The sequence below is a fragment of the Globicephala melas genome, unplaced genomic scaffold, assembly GCF_963455315.2.
Source record: "Globicephala melas unplaced genomic scaffold, mGloMel1.2 SCAFFOLD_233, whole genome shotgun sequence".
NCBI classification, from domain to species: Eukaryota; Metazoa; Chordata; class Mammalia; order Artiodactyla; family Delphinidae; genus Globicephala; species Globicephala melas.
In genome coordinates, this window is record NW_027207404.1 from 43,547 (window position 1) to 64,216 (window position 20,670).

At 52.1% G+C, this 20,670-nt stretch overlaps 1 protein-coding gene across 1 annotated transcript in view; it reads right to left on the minus strand.

Annotated features, from left to right (window-relative positions):
- The window catches only part of LOC115853157 (pleckstrin homology domain-containing family G member 4B), a 60,492-nt gene extending 43,499 nt beyond the window's left edge, over positions 1-16,993 (minus strand). Inside the window, 1 exon segment of the mRNA XM_060293151.1 lies at positions 16,927-16,993. Within this exon segment, the coding sequence (XP_060149134.1) occupies positions 16,927-16,977 (51 nt within the window). The 5' untranslated portion in view covers positions 16,978-16,993.
- Between the last annotated feature and the right edge of the window lie 3,677 nt (positions 16,994-20,670).

A 20,670-nucleotide genomic window follows, 5' to 3' on the forward strand; every position in this document is an offset into this window, starting at 1 on the left:
GGGCACAGGGCAAGCAGACAGGCAAGCCCGGGGTCCAGGCTGGCCTTGCCACGGAAGCAGGGGGCAGCTGTGGGCGAGAAGTATTCCAGGGATCCCTTCTCTCTTCCTGCGATAGCCAGGTGCTATCCAGGAACCCACAGCAGGAGGACAGGATGCGGCGAGGGCCCGAGGGCCTGGGACGGGAGATGGGCAGCTGAGAGGGGCCAGGGCCCAAGTGCCTGGGACGGGAGATGGGCAGCTGAGAGGGGCCAGGGCCCGAGTGCCTGGGACGGGAGATGGGCAGCTGAGAGGGGGGGTTCAGCAGCGTCCAGTGGGCCAAGGAGGGTGTCTGCGTGGGCTAGGTTCCCAGGAGGAAGTGTCCCGTGGACGCCAGGGCCTGTCCTCGTGGGCACACGCCCTCCTCCAGCAGTGAGAGAGGCTGAGGCTGGAGCTAACTTTACAGCTGCCGAGATTGATGATGAGCCCGTTGTGTTTAATGCCTACAGCCTGAGAGAGGCAGGTCTGCGTCAGCACGTGCCAGTGGGCAGGCCCCAGAAAGCCGCATATTCCAGCCTGCTGCCTACAATCCGCACTGAGCAAATCTCAGAGCACGCCAAGCGGACAGGACTGCGCCCCGTACCTCGGCCTTCCCACATGCACACACACACGCACACATGCATACACGCCCACGTGCACACACGCATGCACCCATGAGAACTGTGCCCTGCACCTTCATCTCCTTCTCACGCACAATGCACACACGTGCACACACACCCTCGCCCCACTCCTGCCATGCACCTCCCTGGACTCTATGTCTCACTTCTGCAGCCTTGTTTTCCATCAAGATCTGCTCTGGATCCAGCAGCGCGTGTAGCTGGCAGAGAAGAGGCATGAGAAAACACTCTCTAATTTGAAACTTTTAAAAATGCAGTGCTAAATATTCATTACATTAAACATTAAATACTGCTTACAGATTTTTCTATCAAACTAACAACAAAGGTATTAAAATAAATAAACATGCTAGTATTAAAAAACGACAACTCTTTGTATTTAGGCCTAAAGTGTTTTTAAAATCCCAAAAGGAAAATTTCAGTCTAAGGACCAGGACCTTCATCTGAAGAAATGACGGGGCTGGACGTGGACCTGCCCCAGTGTCTCCACAGAGCAGCCTGTGTTTCCTCAGGTCACTGAAAATAATTAAGGAAGGAACCACCTTATGCTATTCCTAGCTCTTTCATATTCAAACAAGGGTCCTTAAATTTCATGGCAGTCAGCAGAGCCTCTAAGAGAGCCTGTTCTCTGAGCTGCGGTTGGCTCTCCAGCCCTCCCTGTCTTTTCTGATATTAATGGCTTGCCGGTTTAGGGTCTTGAGTGAGCGCAAACCACGGTTCCTACACCTGCGATGTCCTTCCTGAACTGGGCCTTCCACAGCTATCTGTTAGAGCGCCCCAACGTTGCTGGGGCCACCGGCCGCAGAGGAAGCAGCGGGCCTAACAGATGGGGTCTCTAGTTAAACCCCTTGCAGGTGTCGAGACAGACGCAAAAGGCGGCTGTTTCCAGTGAAATTCCGGCTCCTCTGAGCAGATGTCCAGGAGTTGGGTTCTAAGGGTTCAGTGAACTACGAAGCCAGAGCAGGGTTCATAACAAGGGGCAGGAATACCGCTAGGCCCGCGGGAGGCAGCCTCGGCAGCTCCTGCCACCTGGTCGACTCTCAGGTGCCGGTGGGTCCCACAGTCAGAGATGCACATGGGAACCAGCTCTAGTGAGGCCCTTCATGTGACGATCCCGAGGTGGGGGGGCGAGGCGTCCATCCACGGGGAACTGGAGGTTTAGGACGGCCTTGCTGCAGCTGCCTCTAAGCGGAGGGCCTGGGGGAAGGGAGGTTTACAAGATCAACATTGGTGTGACCTGCCTGTCCTTGGCTGGGGAAGCAGCAGCTGGACCGCTCCATCCAGCCACCACCTTTGGGCCTTTCCTGGGCTGCGGCGGCAGCACCTGCCACCTGTGGGGTGAAGCTCCTCTCCCGGCCAGTGTCCCGGCCAGTGCTTCTTGGGCCCTGACCCTTGGGCCATTGTAGCTCACCTCACACCCTCCACAAATGCGTCTCGGCCTCCCTAATCCAGGCGAGCTCAGATCGCTCACCCAGCACTTAACTGTCTTCTCGTCCCGTGTCTCCAAAACCAGGGTCTGCTTTCAGCCAGTGCACCGTGTGGCCCACCCTGCCTGTTGATGGAGCGGAGTTACAGCCACAGCATCTTTAGAAGAGAAAGGCAGAGGAATGTTGGACCAAATGTTTATGACAAAGAAGCTCGGACTCTAAGAGAGCTTAACTTACATGGAAAGATCCCTCTGGGGGGCAGTCAGTCTCCAGGATGCTGGACAGAGCAAATGTGTTCCACTAAGGTGCCGAGCTGGCAGAAAACAGGGCAAACCCTCCGTGGGGCTGTTGTTCAGGGACCCCTGCTTCCCCAGGGAGGACGGTGCGCCCTGCCCGCCCGCATCAGGCGTGGCCGCGTGGATGCCAGTTCTGGCAGAAGCTCTGCAAGCAGGCTCGTGCTCCACCTTGAACCTTCCACGAGCCGCGCAGCACCAGAGGGGGGCCATTCCATGATTTACCTGATCACAGATAGAGTCGATGTGATGATTCCTGGGACTCAGGGTCACTGGTGACCACAGCGTCCGGGGGACACCTCCCACGAGGGCGGGCAGGGCACACGTCTCCACCGAGGGGCCCCCTGGACAGGTGTTCTGCAGTGCACCTGCAGGGACAGAGCTGTCTCCACAGTCCTGAGCTGGAGCTTCCTGGGTGACCGAGCCCCGAGAGGCGGGGCCGGGAGCAGAGCCTCATGAGGCATCGAGAAGCCCCCAAACTCGGGAGCTGTGAAGGTCTTGGGGGGGTCTTTCACACAGCATCCGTCAGACAATGATGGACGCACATGGGAAGCCCGATCACATGTTCACTTGGTCTTTACCCAGGACAGAAGCAGCTGTGAACACAAAGTCCCAGACCAAAGCCTGCCCTGGGCTCAGGAACCCACTGCACCAGCAGAGCCTGCCCTGGGCTCAGGAGCCCATTGCACCAGCAGTGACCAGGGAGCGACCCCCTGCTTACTGTTCACCTGCTGATCCCACGGTGGTCAGTCCGACAGACATGGTCCTGCCCTCAGCACAGAGGGGAAACGGACCTCCCGGGGAAGCAAAGGAAGGAAGGGCCAGAGGGGGCTGGTGTGGAGGGGCCAAGGAAGAGGAGTCTGGCCAGGTGGTGGAGGGCATCCCCTGGCTGAGGCGAGGGCGTGTAAATGTCAGCCCTGGTCTACAGCAGCTGTGGCACAGCACAGAGTCCCCGAGATTTCTGCACTTCTGGTTTCTCCATTTGTAACATGGAAAGGTTACGATGAATCTACTCCACCAATTATTCCACAAGGTAACAACGTATTTCATCTCGAAAGGACTTCAGAGCTTTTCATTTTTTAGTACAAAATGCACACTGACAATGAAATGTTGGCTTTTAAGGCATTTTGGCTGAATTTAGCTCTTAGTTCGTTTAGTTCTTTGAAGGTGTTCGATACAAAGTGTGCAGAACTGCCATTAACCACCATCAGTCCAGATTGGTGTCCTCGTGATGAACTATGATTTCAGCTGGAAGTAAGAGTTTTGTTCATTCTAAACCAGAAAAGGTCACGTCACCTTAGAAAAATCTCCCGTAGTCTTCATTACAGCAAACCAAACTTTTCTACCCCGGCTCCTCCGTGGAGACCCAGTCCCAGCAGAGTGTGCGCGAGCTTCGGGGCCTGCAGACGAGTTTGGGCTGCTCGGCCAATGGACGCCGTTTGCCTCTGCAGCCATATTTACAGTTCTTTCGGAGAAAAATTGATAGGAGCCATTCTTTCCTGCTTAATTTATCTGCAAAACCCTTTGTCAGGAAAGAAAAGTGCTCTTGAAATTTGTCAGCTCAATCAGACGTGTGGCTTCTCACGTACAAAGATAAAAACTCATTTTCATCCCTCCAAGGTTTTGTTGTCCTTTTTTGTTCACATCACTGTTAAACTGAGCCAAAACAAAACACCTTCAAAAGCAGGTTCCCTTTTGCCTGAGTCCAGCTGCTTTGCGGGCGTCTGCCTGCCTGGCATCCTGTCTTCAGCCAGCACACCTGGCCTCCCTACGCCTTTCGCATGTTTCCAACAGAGAAAAAACTAATTCTAGACGACACTCAATGGATGACTGAAATTAATTTTTCTAAATTGTAGATCTGACAGCCGATTTCACCTAAATCACCAATTACATGGTTTTCTTTTTCTTTGCTTGCTTTTCTTTTTACACTTTTGGATTACATTCCTACGTAAATAAAGAAGCAGCAGGTACAGAGACGGGAAGTGGGAGTGTGATATTGTATGTTTGCACTACTAGGTTTAAAGTGTTACCTAACATCTTTCCAAAGCATCCTCTGAGTGGGGACCCCCGACCACAGCTGTGACACAGCAGCTGCGAGGAAAGTTGGGAACTAGTCTGACTGGGGTTCTTCAAACAAGGGTGCAGGAACCTGGAAGAGTGCCCCTCAGGCTGGCCCTGCTCCTCGCCTGATGGCGCCCTAAGGTAGCTGCTACCGGATCCTAACTTGATACTAACCACTGAGGCAGGACGCCCACAACGTCTGGGCTTTTCCACGTGGCTCCTGTGCTTTCTTAAAGGACCTCATGATTTAGCCTTAATCTTTAGTTTTGGTGGGACAGGTGAAGACTGCTGACACTGGGCTGAGGTGGTTTGGGAATTGGGGCTGGGCCTGGGCCTGCGCTGGAGCACCTTTGTTTTTTCCAGAAGGAAGGTGGGGTGAAAGCTTCAAGTCTGCAGACGTTCTAGCAGGGAAAGCGCTACAGGGACACCTCACGAGGCCATATTGGAGTGCAGGAATGTAGAGGTAAGTGACAGCACGTTTAAGCAAAATTTAAGGTATTTTAAGGGAAATGCAAACTCTATATGCATGATTAGAAGAACAAAACAGATATTCTAATAAGAAACCCGTACTGTGTGTACTTGCAATGCTAAACGGTGCTTTTCATGCACCCTCCCTGCCACCGAACTGCCCCAAGAAAGTGACCACAAAGCATAATGGTCCCAGGCACAGACAGGCAGGGCATGTGTGGCTCCTGCCATGTGAATGGGCCCTGGGTTTCCTGAGAAAGGGACCTGAGAGGGACAGAGAAGGACTTGTCACAAAACTGGGAGGGATGTCGACTCTGAAGATGAAGCTAACCCTGGAGCCCCAAAGCACACTCTGAAAGGGCCTGGCAGGCGCTTACAGCTCCTCGAATTACACAACAGCGGGAGCCCTGGGGGCAAACACAGTAGAGAGGGGGTGGTGCTGGTGGTGCAAACTAGAAGCTCCCAGTGGCGGCCAGGCTCAGACTGCGAGGAGTCTGACGGGCAGAGCCGGACAAGTGCCGGCTGGTGGCTCTGCTGGGGGCCGCGTAGGCAGCATGTCTGCACAGCCTGGCTCTCGGGCGCTCACTGGGAGTCACACGCCTGGTCCACAAGGGAGGTGGGCAAACACCTGTGCATGAGCACTCCTCACCCACGGAGAAGAACGACCCCAGGAGGTGGAGATACCCCAAGCCACAGACCGGCAACCAGGGCAGGGTTTCCCACACAGTTTGGGTTTTCACCTGTGGTCAAGGCAACAGCTCTCTCTTTCTCCTCAAAGTGTTCGAATTTGGACAATAAATGATATGGCTAGTCTGCTTATAACATGTGGGTTTCCTTGAGCCCATAAGGGGATAGCTCTCAGCTCAAGTCCCAAAGTTTAACCCTGAATTTTCAGTTTGATTGCTACTATAAATGGGTATACCACACTGAACAAAAGGAGGGAGTGAGTGAGTGTGGAGGTGAGTGTGGAGGTGAGTGTGGAGGTGAGAGTGGAGGTAAGGGAGGGTGGAGGTGAGGGAGGGTGGAGGTGAGGGTGGAGGTGAGCGTGGAGGTGAGGGTGGAGGTGAGGGTGGAGGTGAGGGAGGGTGGGGGTGAGTGTGGAGGTGAGTGTGGAGGTGAGGGTGGAGATGAGTGTGGAGGTGAGGGAGCGTGGAGGTGAGGGTGGAGGTGAGTGTGGAGGTGAGCGTGGAGGTGAGGGTGGAGGTGAGTGTGGAGGTGAGTGTGGAGGTGAGAGTGGAGGTAAGGGAGGGTGGAGGTGAGGGAGGGTGTAGGTGAGGGTGTAGGTGAGTGTGGAGGTGAGGGTGGAGGTGAGTGTGGAGGTGAGGGAGGGTGGGGGTGAGCGTGGAGGTGAGGGAGGGTGGAGGTGAGTGTGGAGGTGAGCATGGAGGTGAGGGAGGGTGGAGGTGAGTGTGGAGGTGAGGGAGGGTGGAGGTGAGGGTGGAGGTGAAGGTGGAGGTGAGGGAGGGGGAGGTGAGTGTGGAGGTGAGGGTGGAGGTGAGTGTGGAGGTGAGGGCGGGTGGAGGTGAGGGTGGAGGTGAGGGAGGGTGGAGGTGAGGGTGGAGGTGAGGGAGGGTGGAGGTGAGGGTGGAGGTGAAGGTGGAGGTGAGGGAGGGGGAGGTGAGGGTGGAGGTGAGAGTGGAGGTGAGCATAGAGGTGAGGGTGGAGGTGAGGGAGGGTGGAGGTGAGCGTGGAGGTGAGTGTGGAGGTGAGGGCGGGTGGAGGTGAGGGTGGAGGTGAGGGAGGGTGGAGGTGAGCGAGGGTGGAGGTGAGCGTGGAGGTTAGTTTGGAGGTTAGTTTGGAGGTGAGGGTGGAGGTGAGGGTGGAGGTGAGTGTGGAGGTGAGGGTGGAGGTGAGTGTGGAGGTGAGTGTGGAGGTGAGGGTGGAGGTGAGTGTGGAGGTGAGGGCGGGTGGAGGTGAGGGTGGAGGTGAGGGAGAGTGGAGGTGAGGGAGGGTGGAGGTGAGGGTGGAGGTGAGGGAGGGGGAGGTGAGGGTGGAGGTGAGAGTGGAGGTGAGCATAGAGGTGAGGGTGGAGGTGAGGGAGGGTGGAGGTGAGCGTGGAGGTGAGTGTGGAGGTGAGGGCGGGTGGAGGTGAGGGTGGAGGTGAGGGAGGGTGGAGGTGAGCGAGGGTGGAGGTGAGCGTGGAGGTTAGTTTGGAGGTTAGTTTGGAGGTGAGGGTGGAGGTGAGGGTGGAGGTGAGTGTGGAGGTGAGGGTGGAGGTGAGGGAGGGTGGAGGTGAGGGTGGAGGTGAGGGAGGGTGGAGGTGAGCGAGGGTGGAGGTGAGCGTGGAGGTTAGTTTGGAGGTTAGTTTGGAGGTGAGGGTGGAGGTGAGGGTGGAGGTGAGTGTGGAGGTGAGGGTGGAGGTGAGGGAGGGTGGAGATGAGCGTGGAGGTTAGTCTGGAGGTTAGTTTGGAGGTGAATGTGGAGGTTAGTGTGGAGGTGAGGGTGGAGGTGAGGGAGGGTAGAGATGAGTGTGGAGGTGAATGTGGAGGTTAGTGTGGAGGTGAGGGTGGAGGTGAGGGTGGAGGTGAGTGTGGAGGTGAGGGTGGAGGTGAGTGAGTGTGGAGATGAGTGAGGAGTGGTTTTTTTTGTTTTAGTTTCCATTTATAATTCTGTTTTAAGCCGATTCAGGATATGTTGAACCTCACTTTATGAAGACTCTGTGCTGGGTCCGCCCATGTATTCAATGGCTCAGGAATTTGATGAGACACTAGTAAATATTTGACATCTGTGCCCTCAGAGGACAGTGTTTCAGTAGCAGAAGGCCTGACCCGGGTTACTGAATCCTCACAAGGACTGGCGGCAATTCTGCAAATAATGGCAGTAAATCCAGAGTGAGGTGGGAATGTAGCGCAGGGGTGTGTGTACTCGAGCAAGTCGCAGGGGTGTGAAAATAACACCCCTGCGTGCAAGGAAACCGGAGAAACAGTGTGTGAGGTTGGGACCCGCACCCGGGTCTCTGATCAGTGCTGTGCAGAAGCCCCTCTCCTCCCAGAGCGGGACCGCTGCTCTCCCCCCTCACTTGCTACATTTTACTGACCGTGTTTGAATTCAAGAGGCAAAACACATGGGCCCTGAAATATGTCACTCTGTGAACTGAGGGGGAAGGAAAAGGCAGAATGGAGATCAGTGGAACCCTACTCACGCAGGGCTGGGCCTGGCAGGGATGATGCACTTCGGCAGGAAGAGCGAGAGGTGTCAGTCTCCACCCAGCAGCTTGCTGTAAGTGTATGAGGTTGGGGGTTAACAGAAGACCCCTGATGCCGTCACAGAGCGGTGACACCCAGGTCTGTCCTAGGCCAGCCGGAGCAGGGTCCAGAGAGGAAGTTGTGCCGCCACTCGGAATGGGAGGTGCAAGACTCAGGACGCCTTTACCAGATTTGTCCCTAACAACCACCCCTCCAGGACCGCAAAGGGAAAAGCCACGTGCAACACCACCACCTGGGCAGCGCTCGAAGGCTGTGAACACCTAGGAGATCTAAGCCAGCAGTGAAGAGGCTGCTGTCCTAGTATAATTCCCGCGCACAGAGGTAAGTGGGCCAGAGGACGGTGGGTGCACAGGCTGCACAGAGCTCAGGCGTCCTGAGGATCTAGGGCCCAGGGAAGAACTAAGAGCGCCACCCCTCTAAGGCGAGGGGCAGGAGACCAGGGGAGGGGTTGGCCACTGCCAGCACCCCATGCAGCCTGCCCGAGACCCCCAAACTCATGGTGGTTGTGAACCATTTGGAGTGTGGTTGGAAGGCATCTGTTTCCTCTAGCTGGGAAGAGTGTGATGGATCTAGATGGGGTGACAGGAGGGACAAAGTATTAACTGATGTGAAAACACGGAAGACAAAGCTTACGGGAATATTGAAATAACATCTGTACTTTTTGGCAGCGTGAAATTGGCTAATAAAAGCATCTATGAGTGTTGGCATTTCAGGATTTGAGAGGTGGGCCCTCGTTTGCCTAAACACCATTGAAGGGGCTGCCGAAACCCACTGCAGGGTCCAGGTGCCTCTCTCCAACTGTCGCTCCAGCCTGGACCAGGTGCTCTGCTTCCTCTCCCCTTGTGGTTTGAGCAGAAATCCCACAGGAAGCACAGCGTCAGGGGACACTTCCTCCCAGGCCCGGTCCCGATGTGCTAACCCTGTGTTTCTGCTCTTTCCTCACTCCTTACCTGTGGTCTTTCTCATGATACACTGGTCACAGAGGCACCACTCTCCTGGATCACTAAATATTTTCCACTCTCAACACCAAAGTGCATTTACGGAGTACCTACTGTGTGCTAAGCACCCTGAAGGATACAAAGATCAATGTCCTGAGCTGATAGCCTAGTAGCGGGTGTATCACAAGAAAGTGAAAACTATAGTACTGAGGCGGGTATTGTCACAGGAGAGGACGCAAGCACCTCCTGGATGCTTGATTGTACCCCAAAGACAACACGATGGGAACGTGTGAACTCTGGTATGTGTCAGACACTGCTTAAGCATTTTATACGGATTAACCTCATCACACTCCTTCCCCAAATGGCTTTTTACCCAGTAGCTACATTTTGAAGTCTTAAACTTCTGCAGATTTCCTAGTAATTTTATATTTTGGCCTTTGACACAAACTTGTTTCTTAAAGAGGTTACTTCTTATTTCAAAACATACATTCTTAAGAATTAATCTTCTACAATATAATGAAATTTTAAAGCAGAGTTATAAAATTTATTCCAAATTCTCAACAAAATACTAGGAAACCATATCTAACAGCATATTACAAGGGTTATTGACCATGACCAAGTGGGATTTAGTCCAGGAATGCAAGGGTGGTTCAACAATCAGTCACTATAATACTCCACATGAACAGAATGAAGAAAAAGCCCCTACGATCATCTCTAATGATGCTGAAAAAGCATTTGACAAACTCTAACACTTTCCTGATAAAAACACCCAGAAAACTAGGAATAGAAAGGCTCTTCCTCAACATGATAAAAAGGCACTTATCAGTGCCCACAGCTAATTTCATACTCAACAGTGAAAGACCAAAAGGCTTTCCTCTAACAACAGGAACAAGGCAAGGATGCCCACTTTCTCCACTGCTATGCAACACTGCCCTGGAAGTTCCAGCCAGAGCAATTAGGCAAGAAAAAAATTAATGGCAAATTAATTTAGAAATGAAGAAGTAAAACTATCTCTATTTGCAGATGACACGATCTTATATACAGAAAATCACAAAGAATCTACAGATAAAGCTGCTAGAGCTAATAAGTAGATTCAGCAAAGTTGCAGGATATGAGATACAAAATCAACATGCAAAAATCAGTTGTGCTTCTCTACACCAGCAATGAAGAATCCAAAAAGGAAATGAAGAAAACAATTCCATTCTATAATAGCATCTAAAAAGAATAAAATACTGAAGAATACATTTAACCCAAGAGATGAAAGACTTGTACACTGAAAACTCCAAAACATTACTGGGAGAAATTAAAGAAACCTAATTAAATGGAAAAACATTCCTGGTTCATGGATTGGAAGGCTTAACACTGTTAAGATGTCAATACCATTCAAAGTGATCTACAAATTCAATGCCATTTCTATCAAACTTTCAATTGCTTTTTTTCTAGAAATGGGAAAAAAAATCTTCAAATTAATATTGAATTTCAAGGGGTCCTGAGTAGCTAAAGGAATCTTGAAAAAGAAGGACAAATTTGGAGGACTCACACTTCCTGCTTTCAAAACCTGCTACGAAGCTACAGTAATCAAAATAGTGTGGTTTTGGCATAAAGACAGACACACAGACCAATGGAATAGAACTGAGGATTCAGAAATAAACCCCCCAAACTATAGCCAACTGACTTTCAACCAGGGTTCCAAGACTATTCAATTGGGAAAAAATAAGTTCTTCAAAAAATGGTAATGGGGCTTCCCTGGTGGCGCAGATGGTTGAGAGTCTGCCTGCCGATGCAGGGGACACGGGTTCGTGCCCTGGTCCGGGAAGGTCCCACATGCCATGGAGCGGCTGGGCCCGTGAGCCATGGCCGCGGAGCCTGTGCTCCGCAACGGGAGAGGCCACAACAGTGAGAGGCCCGCGTACCAGAAAAAAAAAAAAAATGGTGATGGGAAAAGTGGATATCCATATACAAAATAATTAAGTTGGACCCCTATCTCACACCACACACAAAAATCAACTAGAAATGAGTCAACGACCTAAATGTAAGCACTGAAGATACAAAATTCTTAGAAGAAAACATAGGGATAAATCTTCATGACCTTGTATGTGGCATGACCTTGTATGTTTTCTTAGATACGACACCACAAGCATGAACAATGAAAGAAAAAATATATAAATTAAATTTTATCCAAATTTAAAACTTTTGTGCATCAAAAGATACTATCAAGAAAGTAAAAGGATAGCCAACAGATGGGAGAAAATATTTGCAAATCATATATCTGTTAAGAGCCTAGTGTCCAGAGTAAAGAACTCTTAGAACTCAACAATAAAAAGACAAACAACTCAATTTAAAATGGGCAAAGAACTTGAATAGACATTTCTCCAAAGAAGATATGCAGATGGTCAACAAGCACATGAAAATAAGTTTAACATCAGTAGTCATTAGGGAAATGCAAACCAGAACTACAATATCACTTCATACCCACGAGGGTGACTATAAAACTGGAAAATAAAAAGTCTTGGTGAAGCGGTGGAGAAACTGGAACCCTCATACATTGCTGGGAAAATGTAAAATGATTAGGCTGCTGTGAAAAAAAAATCTGGTGGTTCATCAACAAGTTAAACATAGTTGGGGACTTCCCTGGTGGTCCAGTGGTTAGGACTCTGAGCTTCCACTGCAGGGGGCATGGGTTTGATCCTGGTCGGGGAACTAAGGTCCCACATGCCACGCGGCAAGGCCAAAAAAAAAAGTTAAACACAGAATTACCATATGACCCTGAAGGTATATACCCAATAAATGAAATAAACGAAAATATATGTACACACAAAAACTTGTAAAGACATAATCATAGCAGCATTATTCATAAAACCTAAAAGATGGAAACAGTCCAATGTCCATCAACAGATAAATGGATAAACCAAATTTATGGTCCATCCATACAATGGAATATGAATTTTTTTTAACTTTTAAAAAAATATTTATTTTGGCCGCGCCAGGTCTTAATTGTGGCGTGTGAACTCTTAGTTGCCGCGTCCATGTGGGATCTAGTTCCCCGACCAGGGATCAAATCTGGGCCCCCTGCATTGGGAGTGTGGAGTCTTACCCACTGTGCCACCAGGGAAGTCCCCTACAATGGAATATTATTCAGCCATAAAAGGAATGAAGTTCTGATAATGATACAACATGGGTGAAACTTGAGGACATTATGTTCAGTGCAGTAAACCAACCATAAAAAGACAGATACCGTATGATTCCACTTACACTCAGTGGTACTTAGTGTAGTCACAATCATAAGGACAGAAAGTAGAATGGTGCTTGCCAGGCTCTGGGGGCAGGGCGGAGTCAGGACTTACTGTTCAATAGGTGTAGGGTTTCAGATTTACAAGACCAGGGAGTCATGGGAATGGACGACGGTGATGGTGCACAACAATGTGAATGTATGTAATACCACTGAACTAAAAAATGGTTAAAATGGTAAATTTCATGCTATATGTATTTTAACACACAAAAAAGTCACATATTTTATGATTCCACTTATATGGAATATTCAGGGTAGACAAATCCATAGAGACAGAGAGCACATTAGTGGTTCCAGGGGCTGAGCAGAGGGTGGAATGGGAGAAGCTGCCTAAGGGGTGTGGGGTTTTGCTTTGGGCTGTAGGAATGTTCTGGAACTAGACAGAGGTGGTGGTTGCACAGCATTGTGAATGTACTAAATGCCGCCAGATTGTTTGATTTAAAATGGCTACATTTGTGTCATGTGAATTTCACCTCAGCTGTTTTTTAAAGAATTAGTTCCGGTACCTTCCAGTAATTGTGATGGTAGTTTCCTTCTCATATGTGGCTTTTGTTGCTCTGTGCCCCCAACAACGCTTCCACATGCTCCTCCTATTTAAACATGTGCTTTCGGGGGAGCTTATACTGGGCTTTGAGGCTCATCTGCTCAGTTCACATCGCCGTGATTCTCTGGGTTGCCGTCTCTGGACGGGCGAGAATCAGTTTGAGAACCAAACGCTCATTCCTTACCCAGCGTAGTACTCTGGGCTGACTAAATGCTTCTTCCAGTTACCTTTTCTTTAGTCTCTTTGAATAATCCATAGGGAAAGCTCTGGGACCCTTGAACTCAAGTGGAGCTCATGACCTATTGATCTGGGCACTTTCACAAAGCATTTCTTTAAAAAATTCACAAATACATTGTTAAAATAGCTCATAATTGTAGTTGTAACTCCTCTTCCCTGGTGATATCTTTGAGCATCAACATACCTTGAAGGTAACTTCAATGAATATTTTGCCTTAAGTGATTCAAGGAAATATTATAACTCCATCGTTTTTCTCTCTTATTTGTATGAAAATCTCTCTTCCTCTCTACCACAGTCACAGAATAGCCAACATTTACTGAGCACTTACTGTATGCTAGACAGTATTCTAAAAACATCGTAATACTATTATCTTCCCCATTCTAAAGATGGTGAGGTTGAGGGGCTTACCTGCCCACCCACTCAGTGGGGGAACCAGAACTGAACCCAAGCCGCTATGGCCACATAGCCTGCATCCCTAACCACCAAGCCCACTGCTTCCATCCACACTGCCCTGTGTCTCATTCTAGCCAGAGACAGAGCCCAAGAGCTCTCAGAAACTCTTTCCAACCTCTTCCCTCTCCGGGCAAGGCCACCTGATGGCCCGCAGCTAATTCCAAACCACTTGCCAATGAAGGGAAGGCTCAGCCTTTTCCATTCACTGAAAATTCAGTCAGGCACTTCTTCTCTTCTGCACCGTGCACTACCGTCTCCACCTCAAAAACTACATGCACAGCTCATTCACTATGTCGCATCAGGTATTGCCAAGCTGCTCTCTGTACTGGCCTTGAACCTGCTCTACTAGATTGCACTCAGGCAGGTAAAGCTTCCCAGAATCAGCTGTAACCTGGCTGCTCCCTTTGAGGCCGCTACTTTATTCTTAAAAATCTCAGGAATCGTGTTAGCTCAGGCCACCGGGCAAGCCCTGCATCTGTGTAGCCCCGTGAGGTTGCGACTGGGCGGGGGAGTGACAGAGAGCTTCAGAGGAGGGGACACAGTTGCCACCTTGTGACAAATACTTGTTGAGCACCTACTGTGTGCCGTGCACTACTCCAGGCACCAGGGAAATACGGGGAATGAAATAAAGCCGGTGCTGCCTGGGGAAGCAGGCTACTGAGGGTAGTCAGGATAGAGTGATGTCAGCTCAAATCACTGTGGGGCCGGGGGCTGCGGCAGCATGACCCAGGGGAGCTTTCTGAGGCTAACGCGTACCAGGGTTGGGGGTCCCACGTTGGGGGGCTGCAGGCAGGTGAGACTTCGCCAGGGGAGGTGCACATACTCATTACCCGGCAGACGTGCACAGTTTTAGTGCAGAACTTCAAATTAATTCCTGTCCCAAACTGTGGTTGGCATTAGATTTAATCCCTATCCTAGGTCTCAGAAACATAAGTAGTTTTAAAGTCATATAAAATAAACTCACCACAAAGTCAGTTTTCCACAACCTGATTTTCTCACTTTTGGGGAAAGTTCTGTAAGGTTGGACACTTGTCTAAAAGTATCTGAAAGCTCTGTCTTTGAGAATTTGGGCCCAGGTGTGAACTGAGGCACCTGGAAAGTTGTCCCAGATTTCAGGACAGAGACAGCCTTCAACTCAGGAACATTCAGCTCGGTGATGACCTGGGTTTCCTTTCAAGAAGCATCAACTCATCCACTTTAAAATTAGACGCTATGGTGCTCCAAGAGGTGGGTGGCCACAGGTTATCCTGTAAGTGAACAGACTGAAACTCCAAGAGGCTGAACCGCCGGCCCAAAGGCTGACAGATAACAGCGGGTGGATGTGGGTGCACATTCAATCCAACGCCCCAGGCCTGTTCTCTGGGCACCAGGTGGAGGTCCAGAGCCTCTTCTCCACTCCCAAGGCACCTGCCCTCCTTGACCCCCTTGTAGGGTAAATGGCAATTGTGGGATGCCTTCTGCTCACAGGATCCCAGATTCCCAAGGCTTCTCAGGACCAACAGGTTCAGGGCAGGACTTGCCACCTTGCAGCCCACCCCTCTGTCCCACCACCCTCCTGACCCCTTCGGAAGTGTGCTGGGCTCTTAGGTCAGACCAACTGTCTCTCTGGATCATTTTTCTTGGCTGGACCAGTGAGCACTGGCCGCTGCACACCTGCTGAGTGCCAGGCCCTGTGAGGGGCAGAGGGATGCAGGTAAAGAAGCTGCAATCCCGAGGGAACCTCCCATGGCGAGCAGGGCACAGAAGCCCTGTTCTGACAGGGCAGGAGGATCAATACAGAGCAGAGGCACCACTGCCCCTGGCACAGCCGTGTGGAGAGGAAAGCCACCGCTTCCAGGCTGCTTCCTGGCTGGGAGCCACAGGTCAAGTGCGGAAGCCTGGCTTTCCACCATTTGTAGAATGGGTACCCTGTCCTGGAGGATGGCTGTTAGGGCTGGATGGCTCTAAGTGACTTGATTTTTGTTCAAGCACGAAGAGAGGACACATTAGTTCTGTTTGGAAGGAGGGAGGCATGGGAACTGGGCTTGAATGATTCTCATTAAAAGAATGCCTTGATCTGGGAGTCTGGGGTCTCCTGTGTTCGCCTGGATGATACAACCTGTGAACACACATCTCAGAGTCTCGGGGCAAATTCAGGCCGACTTTCTTTCCTTAGACCAGCATTTTTGGGATGCTTTACAAGTAATAAAGTATTCAGGTGAGACCACCACCAAGCTCATGAACTACAGACACAAAGGTCCACATTTCACAAAGGCGATTTCAGACTAGACCTACACGGGGCCCCTCTAACGGGATAAAACCACAGGTCACCTGCACCCAAGCCCCCAGTCCCCTGGAAAGGTCAGGGCTCTGTTCTCTGTGGCCCACCTGGGCAAGTCCACTTGTGATCCCAACCCAGACCACTGCTCCTGTTTGCAGACTGGATGCCAAACTATGAGATCAAAACGGGGCATCTCCTCAGAAGCAGAAGTGGGTGCATTATCTCCGTGGGGATGCCCAGCCCTCCAGTGCAGGGATGTGGCCCCACTAGGAATGCAAACATCTTCGAGTTTGAAGGTGTCCACTGAGAGCAAACGGTGGCCTCCGAAGTTCCTCCTGATGCAGAGAGCCGGGGAGCTGGAGGGTTAGGGTCAGGAAGCCAAACCTCACTTCTGTCCACTTTGAAATCTCTTTTCAGGACGCTGAGGCCGACCTGATGCTCAGTTGTTAATTATGCAGTTTCAGCTACCTTCAACTTATTTTTTAAATTATGTGTTTTAAGTCTTAATTAGACACCTGAAAGTACCAGCTAAACTTTTAAAGTGAAAATGCTGTTGGGTAACAGGAGTAGAGTGTAATTACTGTACCAAAACACTCTGCAATCTAGTTCACAGGAAAAAGGGAAAGACAGACCCGACGCACTGTTTGCAGTTCACAGGAAGAAATACAAGACAGCTTCCACCACACTATTCTAGACCTGAAATCACTGTCTTCTTTACTAGGCAGTGTTCATTATTTAAATCGACTGCCTTTCCAATATAAGTCTATCCCGGATTTTTTAAGTAAAAGTTCTTTGTCTTCGTGCACAAAGTTCATTGGTTTGTCCCACCAGTTTTGAGGTAATGAATAACTCAGGAACATTCTCATTGTTGGCGACAACTTCACAAGCGTCTTTTTGTCCTAGCCCCCTCCCCTGCACTCCCTTCACACCCCAGGAATGCAAAGCTGTCTTGAAAAGCATACTTCGCTCATAAATATTCATGAGGTTAAGGGAAACGTTTGCTAACCCTTCGTTTAAGTGACCGGAAAAAGTGAAAGCTCCCTCCCGCCGCCGCAGCCGCGGCCTCAGGACCCTCCCCACAGCCGCCGGCCGTCCCCTACCTTGTTGCCCGAGCCCCGGTCGCCCCGGCCGAGCGCCGCGCTGAGGGCCATGGTGGCGCCGCCTTTGTCCCGGCCGCGGGGAGGACAGCGCTCGGAAGGCCCGCCCGCGGGGCGTGGGAAGGGCGGCGGGCTAGGGGCGGACCCTCCCGGCCGCGCCCCCTGCCCGCCTCACAGGTGGGGCGGGGGCGGGGCCTGGGGCCTCGGGGGACGGGGAGGGGCGCCTCTCCCCCGGGGGCTCCGGCGCGAGAGTGGGAGGGGGTCCCACCCCGGGGGCTACGGGGCGGGAAGAGGCGGACCCTCCCGGCCGCGCCCCCTGCCCGCCTCACCCGTGGGGCGGAGGGGCGGGGCCCGGGACCGCGTGGGGACGGGGAGGGCCGCCTCTCCCCCGGGGGCTCCGGGGCGAAAGTGGGAGGGGGTCCCACCACTGGGACTTCCGGGGCAAAGGTTGGAGGGGGTCTCACGCCGGGGGCTCCGGGGCGGGAACAGGCGGACCCTCCCGGGTCGCGCCCCCAGCCCGCCCCACAGGTGGGGCGGAGGGGCGGGGCCAGGGACCGCGGCAGGGGCGGGGGGAAGGGGCCTTTCACCCCCGGGGGCTCCGGGGCGAAGGCTGGGGCGGCTTTCATCCCCGGGGACCCCGAGGTAGGAGGGGTCGTCTCTCCCCTGGGGGCTCCGGGGAGAAGGTTGGGGGGGTCTCACTCCCGGGGGCTCCGGGACTGGGTGTTGGAGGGGGTCTCATCCCCGGAGGCTGCTGGGCGAGGCAGGTTGGGGGCGTCTCAGCCCGGGGGTGTGGGCGGCCTTGTAGGTGCCTCGGGCCGCACCCTCACCTGGGAGGAGACCCCGCAGGGGCAGAAGGCTGGGGGCGAGCTCCTCCCTCCCCGAGCAGGGGCGGGGGCGGAATTCTTTGTGACTTTTATTCTCGCAGAGCCTGGGGACCTACCATTTTGTTCGCAGACCAGTGGCAGTGGCGCTGCACCCGGTTTCCGTGGGTGTAGACAGACTGGACTCTGATTTCTGCTGGTGAACGCTATCGGATTTTGATTTCCCCCAGTGTAGATAGATTCACACCTGACATGCAACGGTGTAGACAGACTAGTGAAGATAACTGGATCCTGATTTCCACTGGTGTAGGTGGAGCGGACCGATTTCCGCCGGTGTGGAAGGACCGGCCTTCTCTTCCCGCCAAGCGAGCTCCCTGGCTTATGGGACGCTCTCTGCCGGGTAAACAGAACTCGTGAGCCTCTGGGCCTCAGCGAGAGGCCACGTTCCCCTCCTTGGGGAGTCGGGCGCGCGGACAGTTGAACAGGCTCTCACTGGCTTTGCAACTGGAATGCCTGGGTTTCTGGAGAACCTACAGAAACAAAGTACCCCCACCTCCAGCCCCAGCCCGGGGAGACAGACGCCTTCCCTGTAGCTAGGCGACTGTAGGGCTCTGGCTTGAGGAGCACTTGCTGTGTGCTGGGGATGCAGCCGGGTTCTCAGAGGAACCCGTCCCCTCGGCGGGGGGGCGTGTCTCCCCACCCTTGTCCTGTACTGTGTCCCAACTAGAAACAGGGACACTGACTCAGTCCCCCCACTGCGGACAAACGCCATCATTTAGAGATAAAGTTCAGTTGTGCTGGAGCTGCATGGCTTCAGGTACAGAGTGAAAGAAGCTGAGGGCGGCGGGATGAGTTCTGCCCCCTCACCCAGTACCGGTTCTTTGAATTCCTCTGTGGCTCCTCTGTTCTGCTTCCTGGAACCTCCAGCCCTTCCCACTGGGCCCAAGCAGACTCAGCCCCGTCTCAATGCTGGGGTGTTACTCATTGTCTGCACCTCCCTGAGGCCCCCTGCCCCATCCTCTTCTCACCACTTACCTGCCCATGACACTCCAGAAACAGGAGCCACATACACCTCGACATAAACAGGCGCTGCATAAATCTCTGTGGTCCCAAAGCACCTGCCGGGCCAGACCTGGGCTATGTTGGCATGCTTCCAGAACAGGGGACATTGTCCCTGTTCAGCGCCTCCAGGATCCGGGAGCTGACGTCAGGGGAGGACAGCGGTGGCCTGGATGCCTGGTTAGGGTGCAGCTCTGGAATCTCACTCTTACCGGAGATTTTGGGGCCCATAGGGGTTGTGCCTCTGTTGCATCTAGGCAAAGCTGGGCCTGCACTGGGAAAGCCCAGGAGTCCTCATGCGCCGTCTCCAGCCGCAATTTCTAAGGATCTGATTCTTTGCTGTGTATCCATAGAGTCAGGGATGTCTTCTAAGAAGTTTTCCCCAAAACGTGGACTATTGAAATGGCTCAGTTTATTCAGAAGGTATTTATTGGTCACCTACTTCTGGCCAGTCACTGCATGGCACCTGTCAGGCCCCTTGGGGATCTGACATTCCAATGGAGAGAGACAATAAACCAATGAACAGAGAAATACCTCTGAATAAGGCAGATGGTCAAGCCAGAGAAGACTGTTCAGGGACCCGAAGAAAGGGAGGGAGGGAGCTGCTTGTGATTTCCAGGCAGAAGGAGCCACCTGTGTAAAGGCCCTGAGGCCGGAATAGATCTGGTGTGCTTGAGGGACAGCAGGAAAGCCGGTGTACCCAGGAGCACGGTGAATGAGGGCACGCATATGCGGAGGAGACAAGGCTGGAAAGGCTGAAGGGATAAGTAAGTCCTAGTGATGAGTTTTGTTTTATTCTGAGTGTTGTGGGAAGCCACCGTGGAGAGAGTTTGGAGAGGAAGCAACATTATCGGATACATTCCAAACATCTCACCTGGCTGCAGTGTGGACACCACAGCTGCCTGAGGCAGGAAGAACGGTCAGGAAGCCACTGCCAGGATCCTGGTGAGCGCGATGGGAGCTGGCTTAAGGTAGGAATGCCAGAGGTTGTGAAAAATGGTCAAAGCAGGATCTATGTAAAGGCAGAGAGAGCTGAGAGGAGTGACCCATCTCTGGCTCTGGGGAGTGAGGGAGAAAGAAGCTGAGGAGGAAGGTGGCAGGCAGAGAATTAGCTGATCGTGGCCTCTGCGAAACGCTTCACATGCTCCCCTGGAGACCGCCAAACTACATGCCCCAGACATTACAGATGTGCCTGTTCTTGCTTTTCCGTGCACCACATAAGACGTGAGAGGAGCCACGGGAGTAGTGGCTGTCTCAGCAGATTGGCAGTGGAGGTGATTGGTTCCTCTGGGGCAGTTCACGTCTTGTCCCTGGCAGCACTGTTGTCGAGCAGAAGGGAACAGGGCAGTGGGGATTTTCCTAACACAATCCTATAGCATTATCCGTAGTTCCTCCAGGTTGCTGACGTTTCTGGCTATTCCTGGTTCCCTGACCCTCTCAGAGATGGTATAGTCCACCTGATACGTTCTTTTTTTTAATGGAAGTATCGTTAATTTACAATGTTGTGTTAATTTCTGCTGTACAGCAAAGTGATTCTTTTTCATATGCTTTTCCATGATGGTTTATCTGAGGATATTGAACGTTCCCTGTGCTGTACAGTAGGACCTTGTTTATCCCACCTGATATCTTCCGTACTGCTTAAATTAGCTACAGTGGATTCTGCTGTCTGCAGTTAAGAAGCAGCACCAAGACAGCAACTCAGGGATTTGGGGCCTGATCAGCAGGTGGAAGGTGATACCATTTCCTGAGATGGGAGAGACTGGGGGAGAAGCAGATTTGGGAGGAGAAGACACATTAACACTGAGATGCTGTTAGACGTGTTGAGTGGACGGATTGCTGTGTGAGTTTGGCACCGAGAGGGGAGGTC